Source organism: Symphodus melops, assembly GCF_947650265.1.
Source record: "Symphodus melops genome assembly, chromosome: 1".
Taxonomy (NCBI): Eukaryota; Metazoa; Chordata; class Actinopteri; order Labriformes; family Labridae; genus Symphodus; species Symphodus melops.
Window position 1 is genome coordinate 14515257 of NC_136691.1, and position 19212 is coordinate 14534468.

General features: G+C 39.4%; 1 protein-coding gene across 2 annotated transcripts in view; it reads left to right on the forward strand.

The window, feature by feature from the left end:
• Positions 1 to 19212, forward strand: part of LOC306839172 (MAM domain-containing glycosylphosphatidylinositol anchor protein 2) — a 174983-nt gene that overhangs the window by 146512 nt on the left and 9259 nt on the right. For both annotated transcript variants that reach the window (XM_079367710.1, XM_079367711.1), the window contains exons 12-15: positions 4466 to 4643; positions 12601 to 12621; positions 14658 to 14813; positions 17214 to 17375. In XM_079367710.1, the coding sequence (XP_079223836.1) occupies positions 4466 to 4643; positions 12601 to 12621; positions 14658 to 14813; positions 17214 to 17375 (517 nt within the window). The remainder of the gene's footprint in view (positions 1 to 4465; positions 4644 to 12600; positions 12622 to 14657; positions 14814 to 17213; positions 17376 to 19212) is intronic.

Below are 19212 nucleotides of genomic sequence, written 5' to 3' on the forward strand. Positions count from 1 at the left end.
CACTCCATTACAGCATTATAGCCCTACATCAAATGAATCACAACACAGTTATAAAAACAATTTATCACTTTTAAGTGCAATCATGGACCCACAGAGTACTTAATTCATCAGAGTACAATTGGGCTACAAGCAAAGATTTTACCAACACTTCTTTGTCTGTGTGAATACTGTTTTTTTTTTTTTTATTACTAAAGAGTCTCAGTTAACTATACAGAATTAGATATCTTTTAATAGTTCCAGTCAGACTGTCTATTCACTTTTCAAAACAAATATGCCGTAGCTACATATGTACATTTATATAAACCGAGTAACCGTAGCAACAAGTCAAATCCCGTTGAAAAAATTATGCAGTCCAGCCTTCCTGGTTCCACCTCTGCGTCCGTAGAGTTTTTCTGTGGCTCATTACACATCCACATTTCAGTGAACAATAGTCTGCTCTCTTCATGACAATCTGCTGTCCAAAACTTTTTGGTTTCGTTTAAGATGTTATGTTACCATGATAACCTACCTTGCTAGTCCATAAACAACACATTCGATAATTGATGTGTATTTATTCTTAAAGGGTTAGATGTTAAAACAGTTGCTTTAAATGCATATTTGCAAACTAGCTTTTTTAAAGGAACGTTGTAGAGCTTGTTAAGCCTTTATTTATGCAGGACAGTGGAAAGAGTCAGAAATCTGGGAGAGAAACTGTGTGGGGAATGACATGTGGGAAGGAGGCTGCTAGCTTGGAGGAATTTATTCTTTGTACATGGGGCACGTGCAATAACCACTGGACTACTGAGGCCCCTCAAACCAGCTATAAAGTTCCCATTGATGGATCAGTGTTGGTGGTTTCAACACACAAATGTGATTTAATTCCACTGCTTCCAGATAATATTTGATTATATGTTTTGTCAGTTGTATAACTTCTCAATATTTCAGCTGCCTGTTGCTGCAGATGTGAAAGAGATAACATTCACTTTGGCATCTGCACACCACCCACCATTGATTGATGTCAATGGTATTGCCCCTATAGGGGAATTTGTAGCAAGAGCATAAAACACTATACAAACAAACATTTACAGCACAAAAGAATGAAAGCACATAAAACACACTAAGCATCACATGACTAAAATAGGTATTTCAGTAGCTAGTTAAATAAAGTGCAACCATGTGCATTCCATATAATCAGAGCTTGTTAAGCAGCTGGGTGCTGCAGGCGACAATTACCGGTAATGTAATGCCACTTTTAGTCCTTATCATGGTCATTCTATACCTGCGCCCTGAAGTCAAGAGTTCATACTCAGACCAAAGGAGGTGCAGAGAACAACTGTGAGTACATCTCTGTCTGTTGTTGTAATCAACACATGTACTTTTTGTCACTGTTTTTAAAGACAGTTTGTTTTTACACATACCAAATGTGCTGAGAATGATACATCCTCCTTTTAAGTGTTCTCAACAGACACGGACACTTGCAGACCGGCTCTGTGTAATTTATCGCAATTAACCACCGTGCCTTTTGTACTTTGTAGGCTGACTGAAATGTTGAAAGGATAGGTGCTCCATCTGCAATTACAAATGGCAGACATAACACTCTATTTACCTGAAAACTAATGCTGATGAAAACTTGCACCCCTATAATTGTGGATCATCCAGGCACCAAGTAATTACTTAATTGGTATGGTTCTCACACATGCACACATACATTGACTCTCCTCCTCTGCTATCACATCTCTATTCACTCTGTCTCTGTCTCTTTCTGCTTGTAACACACTTCTTCTTTCCCTTTCAATGAGAAGGGCATGTAAAGTCACTAATTGTGATGCAGAAGCTGTAATATGTCTTCCCTTTAAACTGAATCTCAAGGATATAATGTACCCAACTTTTTTTTTATTATTATTATTTCTCTTTGCCCAAAGCAATTGCAGCAGCAAGCCTTCGTTTTGTTTCTTTGAATGTCTAAAGGAGGCTGTATTGTATCATCAGACATGAAAAGCATGAACTAATGTTTGTGTGATACCAGGGCTTAGTCATCTAAAGTTGCTTTTCTTTTGTGTTCTGCATTGTGCAAAGAAGAGATATAAATTCATGTTAGTTCAAGGTAGAAAGGGATAAAAAAAAAACATTGCAGAACATAACCAAAGACAAACTTTTAAAGAATGAGGGGATTGTGTTCAGAGCACAGAGGTGCTGTCTTCACTGTAGTCACAAATACGTATGTGCTGGTAATGCAGTCACATAAACGTTTTACCAAAAAGAAAAGAGTCAAGGATTTTTTACAATAATGTTAGAATTTACATTATTGTAGCATTTTTTCTGTATGTATTTTACCATATTTTAACATTTTATTTTATGCAAACGCTCTGAAGGTCTAAGGCCTCAGCGCATAGGGCGCTTGCACTACCTGCATGGCATCTGGAACCCCAGACCACCAACCAGGAGTGGTGCTCTTTATCCTCATATTTTAATCTCTTCTCTTCTTTTCTCTTCTCGTTTGTTCTCCATTATTTTGTTCACAGTCATTAAAATACATTACCCATATAAATTTAATGTGCGTTATCTTTGTAATTTTATGGACTCTCTAGTCAGTATGTTAACATTCCCATTGTTTTAATAATTGCAAAGGGGCTGCGTATTACAGTTTTTCCCGATTGCCAAGATACATTTCTTGAAAGTTGCTCTCCTTTTTCTCTAAACTTTTTTGGAACACAAAACCCAATTATCAAGCTACATTCACAAAACCTCAGACTCCTCTTGCAAAATCAAATGTTCACCTCAAAACAGTTCAATCTGTGCTCAAAACTGAACTTTGTTGTCAAACTGTGCCCTGAGTCAGTCAAAATTAAAAACACTACTGAGCAGTCACTAAGCACTGCAGAGAAAAATAGAGAAAAAAACAATGCTCAAGACTTGAGGCTGTAGAAATAGATGTTTATTGTTCACTGTAAGTCTACATGAAAAATAAAGTACAAAGTTCTTGGTGTGGGGAGAACATACCCGTCCTCCCACCCCCATGTGGCGGTCTTCCAGTTCTACAAAAAGAAAACATGCAGTTATAAAAATATAAATGGAATACTAGGCCTACAATGAACATTGGCACATTGATGTACTGAAACATATATTTACTTACAGTATACTGTGGTGTTGTACATAGTATAGTCATACAGTATTTGCTGTCAACATTTACATACTATAATGTCAAAAAGGCAATTACCTGTTCTCTTCCCTAAATCTTCGGATCGTGATGGACACAGTGAATCGACTGATGTTTGATTGAACCCTTTGTCCGGCCTCCCTCATGCTCATACCATGGACAAGAACATGGTGAATCACAGTAGCTCTGATTTCATCAGATATCACTGTTCTTCGCTGACCACCTTGACCTCCTCTCACACAAACTCCTCCTCTCAGATTTATTTTTTTCCATTATAGTGCCTCACGAAGCAGTGTGCTCTGAACTGTCTTGTATATGGTCCCTCACATCATTAGTGTGATAAATTTTGAGTTGTTGTGTTCAACCAATGATAACTGTGCTTTAATTGTGTTTGACTTTTGCCACCTGTGCTCATCATTATGCAGCACAGGTGCATCACAGTGAAAATGTGTTGACAAGTTGTATCTGAGCGCTTATGGTTTTGCCAAAAGAGTGACTGAGTTCAAGCAGTGGGTCCAAGCAATGGAGAATTTGGTAGGGTTTAGTGTTTTAGCAATTGAGAAAAACTGTAAAGAATATATAGGGTAAGACTTTAAACCAGTCACTGTAAATCTGCAGACGATCTTATCCTGTCTGGTTCGTCTATTATGGCTCATAGTTGTTTTGTTTTTGCGTTTTGTCTTAAATAAGCAGTCCCAAAAATATTGTAAGTACTGTAATAGTCTTGCATTTCTTTTATCACAAAAAAAATGTTAGTAACCGTTCAGTTTAGTTCTTTGGTCTGTAACAGTGGGTCCTTCAGAAAAAAAAAACATAATTTGCTCAGACACAATTAATTTTGAATAAAGTAAAATGAAATCCTCTGAAAGTTTGTTGTATCTATGGCTGAGAGATGTCTTCTATTTGTCTTTATTGTAATTATTTCATTTCCAAGTTATATCTACAAGCATGCAATCTTAAAATAATGAGAAATTTGTACAAATTTGGTTTGCTTACAGTTTTTCCCAAAATGAGCTATTAGCTATGGAGACCAAATCTGTTTTCTACAAAGCTGTAAACATGTTTGTTTCTACTGCTAGTTGTGTATGTTTGTGTCAAGGATATGGAGGTCTATGGGATTCGACTCTGCTTTGAAATGGGCCTCAAATGGTTATATAAGAAATTGCAGTTTCAACCATCAGTCTCATTAAATTGTCATGTATGCATACTGTGTTTGATTTTCAAAATTCCCTTTTATGTATACAATGTCAGTGTGTTTGTGTATGTCGATGCAGAAAACTGAGCAACTCATTTCGAATCATCTGAAACTCTTGTCCTTTTCCCGTCCAGATGGGGTTACAGCGCTGGTGGGAGCAGGAGATCCCTGTGGACGGAACAATCAACAAAGGAGAGCTCATGACACACAACCTGACTGAGCTCATAAAGCCTGAATCCTACGAGGTGCGCCTCACCCCCATTACACGTTTCGGAGAGGGCGACTCCACCATCCGGATTGTCACATACAGCGGTGAGTGCTGTATGCTAATCCTCAGGAGGACAGCGATCAGTCTGCTCTTCCTGGAGTGTTTGAATATTTCACATTCAGAAGGCTGGATTCACTTTAGTTCACTGCTTACACATGTGGATTCACAGGTGGAGAAGTTACAGCTACAGCTGGTAATGTTACCCTTCAGCTCACTCAGAAGTACTCTGAAATGAACTGCAGCTCCTGTTTGAGTTTCTGCGTCATGACACATGTTCATCAACACTGATTGATATCAAAAGTTGAGTCTCATCAGGATGATAATGTATTATGTATGATATGTATAAGGAAGGAGCAGAAAAAAAGTGAACTCATTAAAATGATTAGAATTTCCTCTAATACATTCAGTCATCAGCAGACGGCTTGAATCAGCCTGCTTTTCTTCTTTGCCAGTCTGATTGAATGCAGATCAGCTGAATAATCATCACTTCCTCCTGACCTTTATTGCTTGAGTCAGGTTTGTCCTGGACTCGGGCAAAGGCTGACTTGTTGTTCTTTTGCATGAGGGCTGATCATGACGTCAAAGCATCACATGATTGAAACATGTGGTTTGGATGAGAGGAACAAACAGAGCTGGTCATAGATGAGTCATGTTTGGCTTTACAAAACAGTGCTTTATTCCATTTCCTCTCTTCCTTGGTTGGAGGATGGATTTTGTCTACTGGGATGTTTATATAACAACTGTTTACAGAGGTCTCTGGCCGCTTGCTAGCCCCATCATAGCCTCTCTTATATTATAATATCTCCTTGTGACTAGCATAGAAACAAGAGGGACAATAACATCTTTACTGCTGTCATATTGGCTCGATTGGTTGATCTACGTTTTGAATCAGAGCTTCAGTAATTGAATAGCAGACAGGACATCACAGAGATGGAAAATGTTGAGTAGTGATTGGTGGACTTGGCTGGTAAGGCCAGAGAGAGAGAATACATCAACACAAAATGTATTTCTTTCTGAAATGGCATCTTGAACATGGAAGCACATTCTTCAACCACTGGGAACAAACGAGCTGAAATACAAAAGCTACATTAGTATCCACACTAGACCCTGCGGTGCCTGGGAACAGGTGCACAGGTACTCGAGCATCTTCAGTAACAAACTGGCAGACTGTTTCCTGTGTATCGCAGTCTGGTGAGGTCTTCCTGAGCTTCTTACTGCTGCAGTTGTGAATTATTCAGTTTCACTGCAGCTCATCATTGCTGTCGAAAAAAGAGAATTCAGAAAGAGAGGAAGAGAGGGAGACAGTTAAACTTTCTCTGCTGGTGTTTTTGTCTTTTTTGTCATAGTTCGCTATACACTGTTGTCTCCAGCAAACCTTCACTTGATTTCAGCTGAATTGAATCAAATAGAATCCAATCAAAGTTAAGGGAAGAGAATCAAGGGTAATTAAGACAGAGAGAGGCAGAGAAAGAGAGACAGAGGCAGCCAAGTTGGGATTCGGGGGGGGGGGGGAGAAAGAAGATACAGAGGAACAAAGTTGAAAAGAAGGAAATAAGTGAGCCAATAGTGATGTGCGAATGAGCTGCCCAACGAGAGACGAGACTAATTATCACTCCAGGGCTGCTCTGTTCTCCCACGCACAGCTCAGCGCCACTGTAGCAGCATAATGTAGGTCTGAGCAGAATCCATCTCAGCTCAGAGGACGTGTTCCATATGACGACCTGGCTGACGTGGGGATAAATACAGCTCAAGATCATCTGTTATGTCCTCCCATAATAGCCCCTCCTATTGCAGTCATTTAACAATGAGTCAATGATGTGATTTAACAATTTTGAATAATATTTTGACAAATCAGCATGTCTACATTTGTCTTTGGTCATTTAATAAAACTATTTTTTAGAGATACTCATGTTGCTTCTATTCATCATAAGACTAATTATATTTAGCATTTAAATTCTTGTAATTTTGAGGATTCTGAAAAAGCTGACCATAAATAGAAAATTGTATTACTGATCTGGCATTCTGCTGTTGGACGGAGCCTTTAGACAATCTTAGATGAGCAAGGAGGAAAAATAAATAAGAATCCATGCATATTTCAAAGCTTACTGTAGCAATGAAGGTCTGGGTCGCTGGGCAAGCTGCAGCAGCAAGTGAAGATGGAATAAGTAGTGGCTACAGAGCAGTTAAAGGGAGAATATCTTGTTGGCTGGCCTGCACACGTCAATGCACATTACTGGACGGTAACATGATGAAAACAGTTCATGCAAGCCCGATAACTAACAGTAAAAGCTATTTCTAACAATTTCTCGAATCTGTACATACTAAATCTGGGCTGGTTTGAAGTATTCAGTGCAGTGATTAACAACATTTTTCGGCTTGTAACTCCACTTTGACTTCACAAAACGCTGGTAACCCCAGACATTCAAAAACACAGTAAGATGTTTGCCCAAATGAAATTGGTTTCAATCATGTAATTACTTTTTCTACTGTGTTGCAAGTAAGCGTTCATAAAAGAGCACATTTATGCTTTGTTTGTGTTTATTATAATGTACAGAGATTTTGTCACCCGGATTGAAGGTACACCTGTGCAGAAAGCAGGAAGTGATCAGAAACCTGGACAAGCTGTCAACATGCCACAGTATCTCAGCTTCTTCTGTAGCAACACAGCTGGCATTTTCATTCTCTTTTGCGACAGAGACAGGTGCTTGTCATAGGATTTGCGTGTTTTCTTGGCTTCCTCTTACATCACAAACTGTACAGGTTATAGTTTTCCAAACAACCCTCAAGGCATGAATGTGAATGAACTGCATACAGCCTTTTGTTTTGCATGGCTCTGATACTGATTTTTTTTTAATATACAGAAACTAACAAAAACAAAAAGGACACTTTGCTTTTTTACTTTTAGCTGTTAGCATAAATGTTCTATTCTGCAGCTTTAACATGTGGTCCCTGAAGCCAAAGTATGAGCGAGTGTACTCATCATTGCCCGATAGGCCAAGCAATCATTATGATGCACAGAAAGCCGATGGTAGCAGCTTCTCTGCGAGTTGGCAAGAAAACACAAAAGCAGTTATAGTGTCCCCAGCTGTAGGATGAAGGATGGTGGTGTCACCCAGCTCCAAAGACACTCTTTTAAATGTTGCTGCAGTGACAAACTCGGCATCTGTTTGATGTTCCTCATAACACTTCTCTCTCTCACTGGTTCCTCCCAGACGAAGGATTTAGTGTTTAAACCCCCTGTCAACTCTTACAGTGGCACATAAAACACTGCAGCGGTTTCTTAATTTTCCATCTTTATGCAACTCATAGTGACATAAACAGTGAGATGTGTGTCCTTAAGTTTAAAAAAAAAAATAAAAATCAGCCAGATTTAACATGAAATACTGTCTTCTGGTTCTTTTGCCTGCTCAGCTGAGGGGTTGTGGTTCTAATAAATGCCAGTCATGGTTAAGGGAACTCATAATCCTAGCTACCTTGTTCCTTGTGTATTGTTATTTTTTCTGTATGACATTTTTGATACCCTCATTACAACATAGTTTTTATAATGTGCATTTTCCCTCTAATTATAATTTTATTTTGGGGTTTATTAAAATATATATTACTGAATAAGGACAACATACTGTACTTCAAAGGGTTTAGCTTATCACATACAACATCAACACACAATTGCTTGCCAGTGTGTTTTTTTTTAATGCAACCTATATCCTTATACATTTTTATTTCAGGAAAAAATCAAATTGTTCTACAAATTAACATATTTAGCAAGCTACCCATTACTGTCCTGATGTCTGTGGTCACCTAGCAACTGCTCCAAGCCTTGTAATAGCTCTGACAGGAGTTTCTGTACGAAGCAAGAAAAAAATAAATGTTACAATGAATATGTCAGCTTAAGAGGTGTTTGAAGCCAAAATTCATCAACTTGTTCCCACCAGTGTTTGTGTTTTTGTGCTAAGCTAGGCTAACCATTAGGTAGATAAAATGGCTTTTTTTATCTTACACTGTAAAATGATAAATGTCAAACTAATACTTTACTTTTTCAATAAATTATTTTAAGATCAATTTGAGGCCATGTAAAACATTGATTTATTTCAGCTAGTAATTTCTTCTGTCATGGTGTAAGCACGGCTTTGCTGATGTACAGTCCTCAAAAACCAAACCTACATGACGTCTAAATATCTTCTAACCTAGGCAGAAAATGTGAACAACGTGTCATTGTGCATGGTAACGTGTTTCATTCGAAGTTGATAACATGGTTTAATGGTTTCAGGTCGGGAGTTGAACCTGAGACCAGTGCATCATGTATTTTTGTTGTCATTTGTGACCTCTGAATATGGGGCCCTCCTCTCCTAACTGAATTTAACCAGTGCCTCCTTTTACTTGTGATGAATTAGCTCTTCTTCTCCCACATTCCTCTGCTCTGTTTGAACTAAAGCAAAGTTTATCTATATTGAAGTCCATTGAGGAATCATTTGCTTGCATCAGTGTGTGACATGTACACTGATGCAAGAGCATGATAACACAGGAAACTATTGGACATTGGTAGGATGTGTTTGGTGTTCATTGGTCTCTGTTACAACAGCATAGTTATGTCATCTGTGAAGAAGCAGCACTGGGACTGAAGGACACGATACATGTAGTGTGATGTCCCCTCTGTTGTTTCAACAGGGACACATGAGGGGATTTGCCCACACTGTTGTTATTCTAACAATTGGTTGGGTGTTTGAGCTCACAGCTTTCTCAAACTTTGTAGCACCCACTCAGACTCCTTAAATATGATGGATTGGTATCTTGTAGAGGCTGGATTATATGAGGTCAGGAAGCAAAAAAAAAAGAATAAGAAGAAGCTGCTGTTGTATATGAGGACACTTGGCTGCAGCCCTGGAATTGTCTGCTGCTTTGTAATAAAGGCGCAGGCCAGTGGGCAGGGAATCCTGCCAAGATGAAGTCAGTGTTTGTATCCGGGACAGGCTCGATGTCCTTCGGCAGTCAGTGAGCTCACTTTGTGTTTCAATCAAAATTAGTCGATTTGGATGGAAGGCATTCACGCATCAAGCAGCAGTTTGTTTTGTCCTCTCTATTAGAAAAGTAGAAATACTGAGTCATGCATGCACCTCATGTGTGAGTTGAGGACATGACCTGCCATAATAGACGTTTTCAAAGGGCTGTATTGAAATCCATTTAAATTTATGAAATGATCACTTTTAGTGTTTATCAAGAGAATGATCAAAATTACCTTTCATCCTTGATCATTGTTTGAGGCTTATGTAGCTCCAGGGAAAGCAGAGTGCTGCAGCATTAAAACAAGGAAGACTCGATATTCTTTAAGCCTTTGCAGCTACCTCAGGGGCTTTTCACACTTCTGCTTTAACAGCATACATTTTGGAAAGAGTATTTGAGCTACTCTAAGCTACAAAAGCATTTTCACAGAATTTCACCCAAAAAAAAAAAAAATTCTGTCTGGCCATAATCTGATGGACAAGAGGCATTCTATCAGTAATGGAATGGAGTATAACAGCAAAAGGACTTTCAAAGTTGCGTGCCACTCTAAATTCTAAATTCTTTAAAAGAAAATTACAGAGGATGGTGAACTCTCAAATTGTTATGCTGGTGCTTCATCACATATTCATCCGAAGCAACTGTCAGCGGACATTCATTTTAATTGCTGCTCAATAAATGGAAACGTGCAGAGAAATGTACATAATATAAAATAAAACGTCTGTTGAAATGTGCTGCTTTAGTCAAGTTGTGAAACAGTTTGTGTGGGCACAGTCAAATAGACAATCAAAGGAAAAAAACGTGTTGTTATTTTAGCTAGCATACCACTTGATCAATGGTCATATAATAGATCAATATCCAATAAAAAGTATTGCTAGCTTTCTGAATATCAGCATGGCTTTGATTATTTGTGAGTGGATTACAGCTGTCCTGGTGACTCATGAATATGATCCCAGTCTCAAATTGGTTTATATATAATGTGTTTAACCACATACAATAGTATCCTCCATGGAAGTACATATTAAGTCAGAGACAGTGTGTGCACTCACAGCAGCAGTGAATTAGCCCATGGGTCTGGTCTGCACTCAGTTTGATTTCCTTAAGGGTAGCAGAGACACTGCTTGAGACAGACTCATCGAAGGCACTGTTGGGCCGGCCTGGGAAAGTTGAAGTTTTAAAAGGAAAAATTGAGACATATTTTCATAACCTAGGTCTTGGAAAAGAAAAAAAGGGGGAGGAAGTGGGACAGCAGGAATGATTGGAGATAGTTGAAGAGAGTTGTAGAAAATGGGAGGTTGAGAGGGTGCTGAAAGAACAGAATTCATTTTGGAAACTCAGCATTGTTTCAAAGGCCTGAGGCTTTAAGTTGTCATTTAAAGTATTTTCTCTGCTATCACCGAGATGATGATGATGATATCCTTCCTCCCTGTAGCAGTCCAGTGTAGACCCAGGAGGGAGCATGAAGTGCTGGAAAGCTAGCGTTTTACAAAAACAGATAATTCAGCTTTTATTTGTGGGTGTTCAGTCTGTTTCCTCGTGCTCCCTTTATGCTCAGGGTTTAGCTGCAGTGTTGCAGTTCGCTGAATGTTTTATGTGATTCAATTGGAAATGCAAAGGTTAGTTCTCTCTCGTTCTCTATCTCTCTCCCCCATCTCCAGCGAGAAAGTGAGCATACATTTCCATGCAGCAATAAACAGAAACCACCACTCAAGTTTCGTCTTTTCAATAGACCTATTGCACCCGCCCCGCAGCACTTCTCCGCTCCTCAGTACATGTTTTCCTTTGTACGAATGATTTGTTATTACTCACTTTAATTGGTTGGATTAAAATCAATTCCCCCCATGAACAGCACTGTTTCATAAATCACGCCGCAACATAGTTTCGTGGTAAAGCTAATGTCTCAAATCTATTCTGCCGGTCAGCAATCGATCATGAAAATGCCCATGAATCTTCTTGACAGGTTAAATGGTATTTACTCTGTAAAAAGTGAAGTACCGAATAACTGGCTTGTTGCGACTGTATGCGATACCCTTGACCTTTCTGTGTTTGTTGCAGCCGTAGCCTCTTAAAACTATCAATGAGGGGAGCATTGAACTGTGGTTAAAGCAGGACTGAATGCAAAACGAGTCTCGTACGCATTTAACTGGACACACGTAATCAGTGTTTGATGTAAAAATTTCCAAAATGCAGCGTTGAAAAACACACAGAACCAAAGATGTTACAGCAAAGTGATTAGCTGACAGCCACTTGTGATAATTACTCCTTTCGATGATTTATTGGCATCTTAATGGAAGTGTAAAATAGGCTTAGGGTTCTAAATGGAAGTCACCTTGAACAAGAACATGAGCAATGCAGTTAAATGGCAATAATGATTAGCAGTCTGGTTATAAGCTTATTAATGTGGTCAGCCTGGTCCTCCTAATCCCTCTGTCTTTTACGTTTGATAACAGGCAGAAAACCACTGCTGTCACCTTTTACACTTCAAATCCCGGACATCTCTCTTCTTGTCTGCTCAATTATCCTCCCACCGTGTGTGCCAGTAGATTACTTCCTGTGTAGCGTCTTTGTGTTTGTATACAGTGAAAACAATAGAGTTTGAAGATTGTGCCTGCACACTCTACTGTGAGCAGGCTCGTGTTTTTTTTTTATGATTTTTTTACAGCACACAAACATTATATTAGACAAACATCTTGTGTGAAAAAGTGGATTCTTTTCAGCTGTGTGCGCCTCTGTGTGCTCTACGTGTATTTATGTACAGTCAGAAGGTTTTCATATAGAAATGAAACCTCAAGACTGTTTGCTGAACCACACAGCCAAGCTTATTCCAGGCTACTTGCTCAAAAGTTGAGGTTTGACAAGAGCAGCATCCCTTCCAATCATCCATTCCTCAGATCACTTATCTGGAGTAAAGAAATAGCAGACCTTAGAATGCTGTTATGTGTTTCACATATGGGCAAATGCTGAGATATTCTGTACTAATGTTCCTGGCCTTTGTTTTTGTTACAGCTCCCATCAACCCTCACCTGAGTAAGTATTGTGCTTTTCACTATGCATGCTTTTTCTCCGTGAACACAGAGGGGAGACGCAGAGTATCTGTGTGTCCTGTAGATCTGGCTCTCCTTGTGTCACATTGTACTGGAAGATCCTGCTCAAGTAGAAGTTAATGAAGTATGAAGAGTAAAACTCCTTGAGGAATTCTGGGTACACATGCATCAGGCTGTTTGACAAGTTGAGAGCCTCTGCAAGACACTGTGAACTCTCCATGTTTGTATTCAATACATTTTTATATGTACGTGCATAACACATTTGCATGGTGGGTGCTTTCTAATCAATACCTACATGTATGCATGTGTCCATCAGTGTTGTACCTATTTCTGTCTTTTAATGTTGAGTCCCACTTCTGAAACCCTTTTTTCACAAAACTCTAAAAAATGTTGTTTTTTATGCCTTGAAAATACACTCTTCCTCATTGTTTGTTTGCTGCATTGTGCTGCTTTGTGTTCTGGATTATTTATTTATATAGAGATGTATTATGATAGGGGTTTTGACAAACATTTCCCAACATAATAAAAAAAACATACTAATAACCAACATCATTATCTGAATCCCTGTTGGCAACCATCTTATCTGCGCGCCTCCTCTTCCACCTTCAAATCCACCTCTATTCCATGGGCACACAGGGCAAAAGCGTTCAGTTTAGCTCACGTTGGACGGGGGCGTTAGAGTCTAGCACCAGGAGCTAGACCTTCATTTAAATCTGCATGTCTATGAGGAGAAGAGTCAAGAGTGCCCGCAACCCGGCCCCCTTTCCTCCACTCTGCCACTTCTTCCTCTATGCTCACACTTTCTATCTCGCTCTGCCTCTCAGCTTCACTGCACTCTTCCTTGCCCTCGGTCCATCCGCCCACACTCTGACTCAGTCTATGTTACCTACATTACCTGAGTAAAAGCAGCACATTCTGCTCCTCGCAAGGTCACCACTCCAAACTGCTCCCAGCTACGTTTTAATAAATCAATGAATATTTATCAGAACGCATGCCTGCATACTAAATCTTTTTCTACTATCTCTTTGAGAACGCACATAGCACCACCTTGTCCTCTGGTTAGGTGTTCTGCTTTGTTTGTTACATGGATTAAATGAGGGTTTCGACATTCTTGATCCCTCCGCTACACCTTCATTAAAGTGAGTGGGTTAGTCCCCCAGGCGCTTGGTTTCCCACTATTCATTAGTGTATTCATTGTTAGACATTCCCCTACATGTGACCCATCATAACCTCCTGCTGGAGCAACAATTACTGTTATTTTTTCTTCAAGGGGGACAAAACCTACACTTTCATTCCCTCTCTGCACACTCCACTAGTTTAAAAATTGCAGTCACAGCGAATGTTAAGAGCAATCGAGGAGAAGGGAGGGCAAGGATTGGGAGACAGGGGAGGAGAGGGAGGGGGGAGCACCCGATATCTGTACCTCCACACCCACTCAGGAGAAGATGAAGAGTGATAGAGAACGAGTGAGGTGGGGTCAATTTTAAAAAGTGATTACAAAGAAGACCACAAAACACCCAAGGGCGATTTACAAAATTATTAAATTCAGCCAGGGAGTTCTTTAAATTACATTTTTTGCTAAATTATACAATTTTGAAAAGAGAACCTACACTGTGGTGTTTGCTGCCTCTAATTTAAGATTGTAATTTGTCTTTTAAATATGTTATTTTATTACCCACACACAGGCACAGACTTGGGGTGCAGCACACTCTTTTCAGAAACACAACATCTTAACTGAACCAAACTACACTGCAAATAGGAAGACAGGAAGAAAAAACCTGCGTGACGTTTTCACAACAGCCAGTGAGAGGTCACCGCTTAATTTAGAAACTCTCTTTACATGATTGTATCCTTAATTAGGACTTTCCTGTTACATAGTCCCCCGAGACAAACACACACACGCACTGCATTAAATTTCATAAATATACAGTGGTACCACACGACACATATTGTACCCTCCAGGCACTCCTTTATACTGAACTGATAGTGAGACCCTTTTTCTTCTCTGCTGCTCAACAGGAGAGTTTCACTGCAGCTTTGAGGAAGAGCCCATCTGCATGTTCACCCAGGACAAGAACGATGATTTTGATTGGACGAGGCACAGTGCTGCCACTCGCGACACAAAGTACACACCCAACACCGGGCCCAGTGGTGACCGCAGTGGATCTAAACAGGGTAAGTACAGAGCCCGAGACGCACCAACCTAAGGATGCACCGTTGCATCGGTTAAACATCTGTATAGGCCAATATTGAACCTAGTACACCTAACTGCTGATTTAGAGAAGAGGTTTTTAATTGGCAAATTAAAAGACAATTGAAATCACCTGTTGTACAAACTCATGAAACAACCATCCGGATCTGAATCAGCCCTGATTTTTGGTACATCTAAAGTTCCAGCACTAGTAGTTGTAGTTTTTTGTTGGCTTGCCAAGCTAAGACATAATTTATAGAAGTTTTTGGACAACAGGAGCTGGACGTTTTTTCTGCCAATGGAAAGAAGATGGGACTCAGTTTGAGTCTTTGTTGTTGAACGATTTACAGGATGCTGAACTTTGTTCTACTCGTCATGGCTCTTGGTGGGGAAGGGGGTCAGGACAATCACGCAACATCACTTCGTTAAAACAGAGTAGGGATGCACTGAGTAATTACCAATCCCTCTTGAACATGGATCATTTTATGGTGATTATGCAGAATTTTGGCACAGGACATGTAGCTTTATCCTTTGTCTTTGAATCTAGACTTCAAAATGCATTATGATAAACTATTTAATTTTTTTTCAGCCGTTCTGCAGTAATACATTGTTTTATAAATTATCCCTGACAGTAATTAGTGCCTGACAATGGCTCAGTAAAGGATTAGTTATTTGATTTCTGTATTGATTCTTTAGCAGCCTGAGTTTCCATATGTATGACAAAAAATGAATTAAAAGGGAATTGAATTGGAAACTCTCAGTTGGTACATGGTACAAGGGTTAATGAGTTCCATCTAAATTAGCTTCAGCTTTCTATGACAGACTATAGAGAAACAGCTGTATATAAAATGCTAACTTTACATAGCTGTAAATGTACAGCTCTAGTCATCAGGCCAGCTAACTAATTTAAAAATGCCAGATGGAGATTTACTCATACAGCTGAATAATCATATTGTAAAAAAAAAGGGTGTACCAATAGGAAAAAAATACAGTTGGTGTAAGTGTAACTGATTCTTTCTGCCAGATGTCAATGTGGCTCTGAACACCTGCTCATTGGATTGGAAAAAAAGTTGGTTGAATGCACACATTTAAAGTGGCACCCCTCTTTTATTTCTCATGTTATGTATGGATGAAGACATGAATGCCCACTGTGCACATGGAAACTGCATAATAATCAATTTACTGCTAAATTAAGTCCACAAAAATATAGATATCAGCATTGAGTCAACATGAGTGTTTTTAACACAAATGTAAACATAGCAGTGAAAGTGTTTTTTCAATGTTTATAGAAATGTGAAGGACTCAATTGTTCCAAAAAGCAAAATAAATTATTTCAGCTGCACTGAGTGGGTCACTGTGTTCTGGATGATGCTGCAGAAGCTAACAATGAGCAGCCTTGTTGATTTCGTGTCCTTACAAACTTTCAGCTCAGTCTCGGTTTTTGTTTCCATGGGTACCTGAGCCAGAGATATCTGCTTAGTATTTAGTATTCAACATGTAAGTTGCATGTGCAGGTGTTCCACATTCAAGAATTTAATAAATAAAGCATTACCAAAATTGGATTTGTAGGAATCCATCAGAGGACGGTGTCTGTGGTGGACTATAAGTGCCTATTAGTGTGCTGTGGCACCGGCAGCAGCTGAAGCAGTAAATAATGTATTGGCTTTAATCACCTAATGGTTTCAAAATGTCCAGCATTTCATTACCAGCAAAATCCCTCTTTGCATGTAATTATCTGCTATGAGATGAAACTGAGGGGTATTCTGTTTGATTTTGGCTGCAGGGACGTGGGATAGCTCACTCGTTACCTTCAATGTGGCAGGGCAGTGATTGGCTTCAGATTATGTGGCTCAGATACAATCAGAGGACCGTTTGACTCGCTGTCGACACCTCTGCTGTCCATGTCTGAAGAAGCGTGAATGTAACCCTATTGTTATCCTGTCAAATTAGGCCGCCGGTTAGAGCTATTAGTAAAACAAGAACTGTCCTTCATAGAGCTCCCTGCTCCTTAGCTTTAAAATGGAAGGTTTAATTTCATTCATGTTATCACAGGCTGCCTGAAAAGCAACTGAGCATGACCAAGGACACCTTTTTTCCTCAGTGCTTACAGGAAAAAAATATTTGTTGGTGTCTCAGTAGACCTTCTGAAAGAAGATGTGGGGTTTTGTGTTGCTGCTTAAAAAAAACTGTGTATTTTTGAAAGAGAACATGTACATCTACTGTTTGTTTCCAGTGGGGGTCAAAGTCTTTGCTCTTGCCCTGAGGACATTATTCATATACTGTATCTACTTTACTGCGGTGCATACAAATGTGCTGGAAAGTTCTACTTGCAGCAGCCTCCTTTATTAATTCATAGATCCAAGTGTGTTTTTATGTGTTTCAAGGTTTCTACATGTACATTGAGACGTCACGACCACGGAAGGAAGGTGACCAAGCGCGGCTTGTGAGTCCGTTTTTCAACGTGGCACCTAAAAACCCTTATGGGATCACCAACCCACCCGCCTACTGCTTCGGCTTCTTCTATCACATGTATGGAAAACACATAGGTAAGATATTTATACTTCATGGGTTTTGTTGTTCTGACTCTTTGCAACATAAATGTGTTTATTGCTGATGTAATGTGTCCGCTGTAAAAAAATATAATATTTAATATCATTTGCACAATAGTTCATGGAAATAGGTGTTAAATAAATGAAGATACTGTTGCCGTTCAGTGCATTTCGTTTCTTAAGCAGCTTAAAGAAGCTTCAAGTGAAACTCCAAAGGCTTTGAAAGTCCACTGCTAAATGTTTGGCTTAATTCTTATGACTAAAGAACTCAAAACAAGTCATTGAGAAAACATGGCAGACACAAAAAAAAGTCTGCCATCAAACATCTGTGGGACATCACAGTGCCTTTGAAATATAAATTGAGAGATGAGAGTCTTGAAATCAATGACTGCCGCCTACGTGTGAGACAGGAAGCGCAGTAGTCATGCTGAGAAAAAAAGAAGAGCGGCTGCACTTTTCTCTGAATGCGAAACAATTTTAGTCACCTCCTGTTAGTTTTCCCAGTGGCGTGTGCAACGGGGAGCCATGTGCTTTCATGCTAAGATTTTTTACGTGCAGCTGTCGGATGTAACAAGTAAAAGCTATCTCCTTTTTGCAACAAATCTATTCAAAGATGCGTACAGAAATCCTTGGCATTGGCTCTTAAAGTTATCTCTGAATTTAGATAACAAGCTCGTCAGGCCCATTTGTAGATGGCAGAACATGTAAGGGGGCACACTGTGACACTGTGTAAATCTGCTTCTTCTTTTTCACTTGGGACCCAATCAGCCGACCACAAGCGCTCCTGCACAGAGTGCACTCTGTTTGTGAGTTTGTGCATTTGGGAGCAGAGAGAAAGATTGGATCTGCGGCACAAAATCAGCAGCCTTATTTATTGTTGAAGGCCCCTTGTGGTGACTTCTGTGTCTCAGCTTCACCCCTTATCATTAGCTACCATACAGGTTCATGAGGCAGACGAGGGGCACTGCTGACTGGGGTTGCAGGGTTGTCTTGGTATCGTCGGGGTAAGATGATGTTGAGGCATGAGAGCAGTTCATTAGTTGGCAACCTGATATACACTTCTAGCAATTTAAAATTCTCAAAAAAAAAAGAACTCAACTTTAAAGTTTTCTAAATTGTCTTGAACAAGTTTACTCCAGTTTACACAGTGACCATTTTTATAAGTTTTATCTCAGGTAAAACTTAAAACTTTTTTATGGTTGATGTCTGCCAGTTTGCAAAATATTATTTTGTCAAAAATCTGACAATGGTTATCATGCCATTACTTAAACGTGTAAAGTAATTTAAATGACAAAGACCGACAAAATATGACTGCATATCTGATAGCTCATGTGCTCGAATTAGACATATACAGGTATAGACTAATTTCCCCATTTCCCAGTTTACATTACATTTGAAAGCATAACAAGTTATCCTCACATTTATTTTAGCGTCATTGTTTATTTGCACATTTATGTTGTTGGTTTATGATGGGTTGAATAATATAATTGTCCCTAAAGCTGAATCTATCAACAGACTGGAAAATACTAATGCAGCATAATCACGGCCGTGGTTCTATTCTGACAGATACACTGAGACGTTGTGCAGGCTGAGGAATAGACGTTTATTCAATGGAGGTAGAGCCCTTATATACAGTACAACAGATGCCACAAATTCCTTCCCACTTTAGATACTTCTGTACATGGTATGAAGAAACACATGACCTTTACTCTTTGAATGTCATTCCTATATCTGAGGAGCACTTTAACATTGAACTGTCTACTGAGGCAAAACCTTATACTTTCATGATACCTCGTGTGTCTCTCCCAATATGGTCATGTCTTCTCTAAATAGA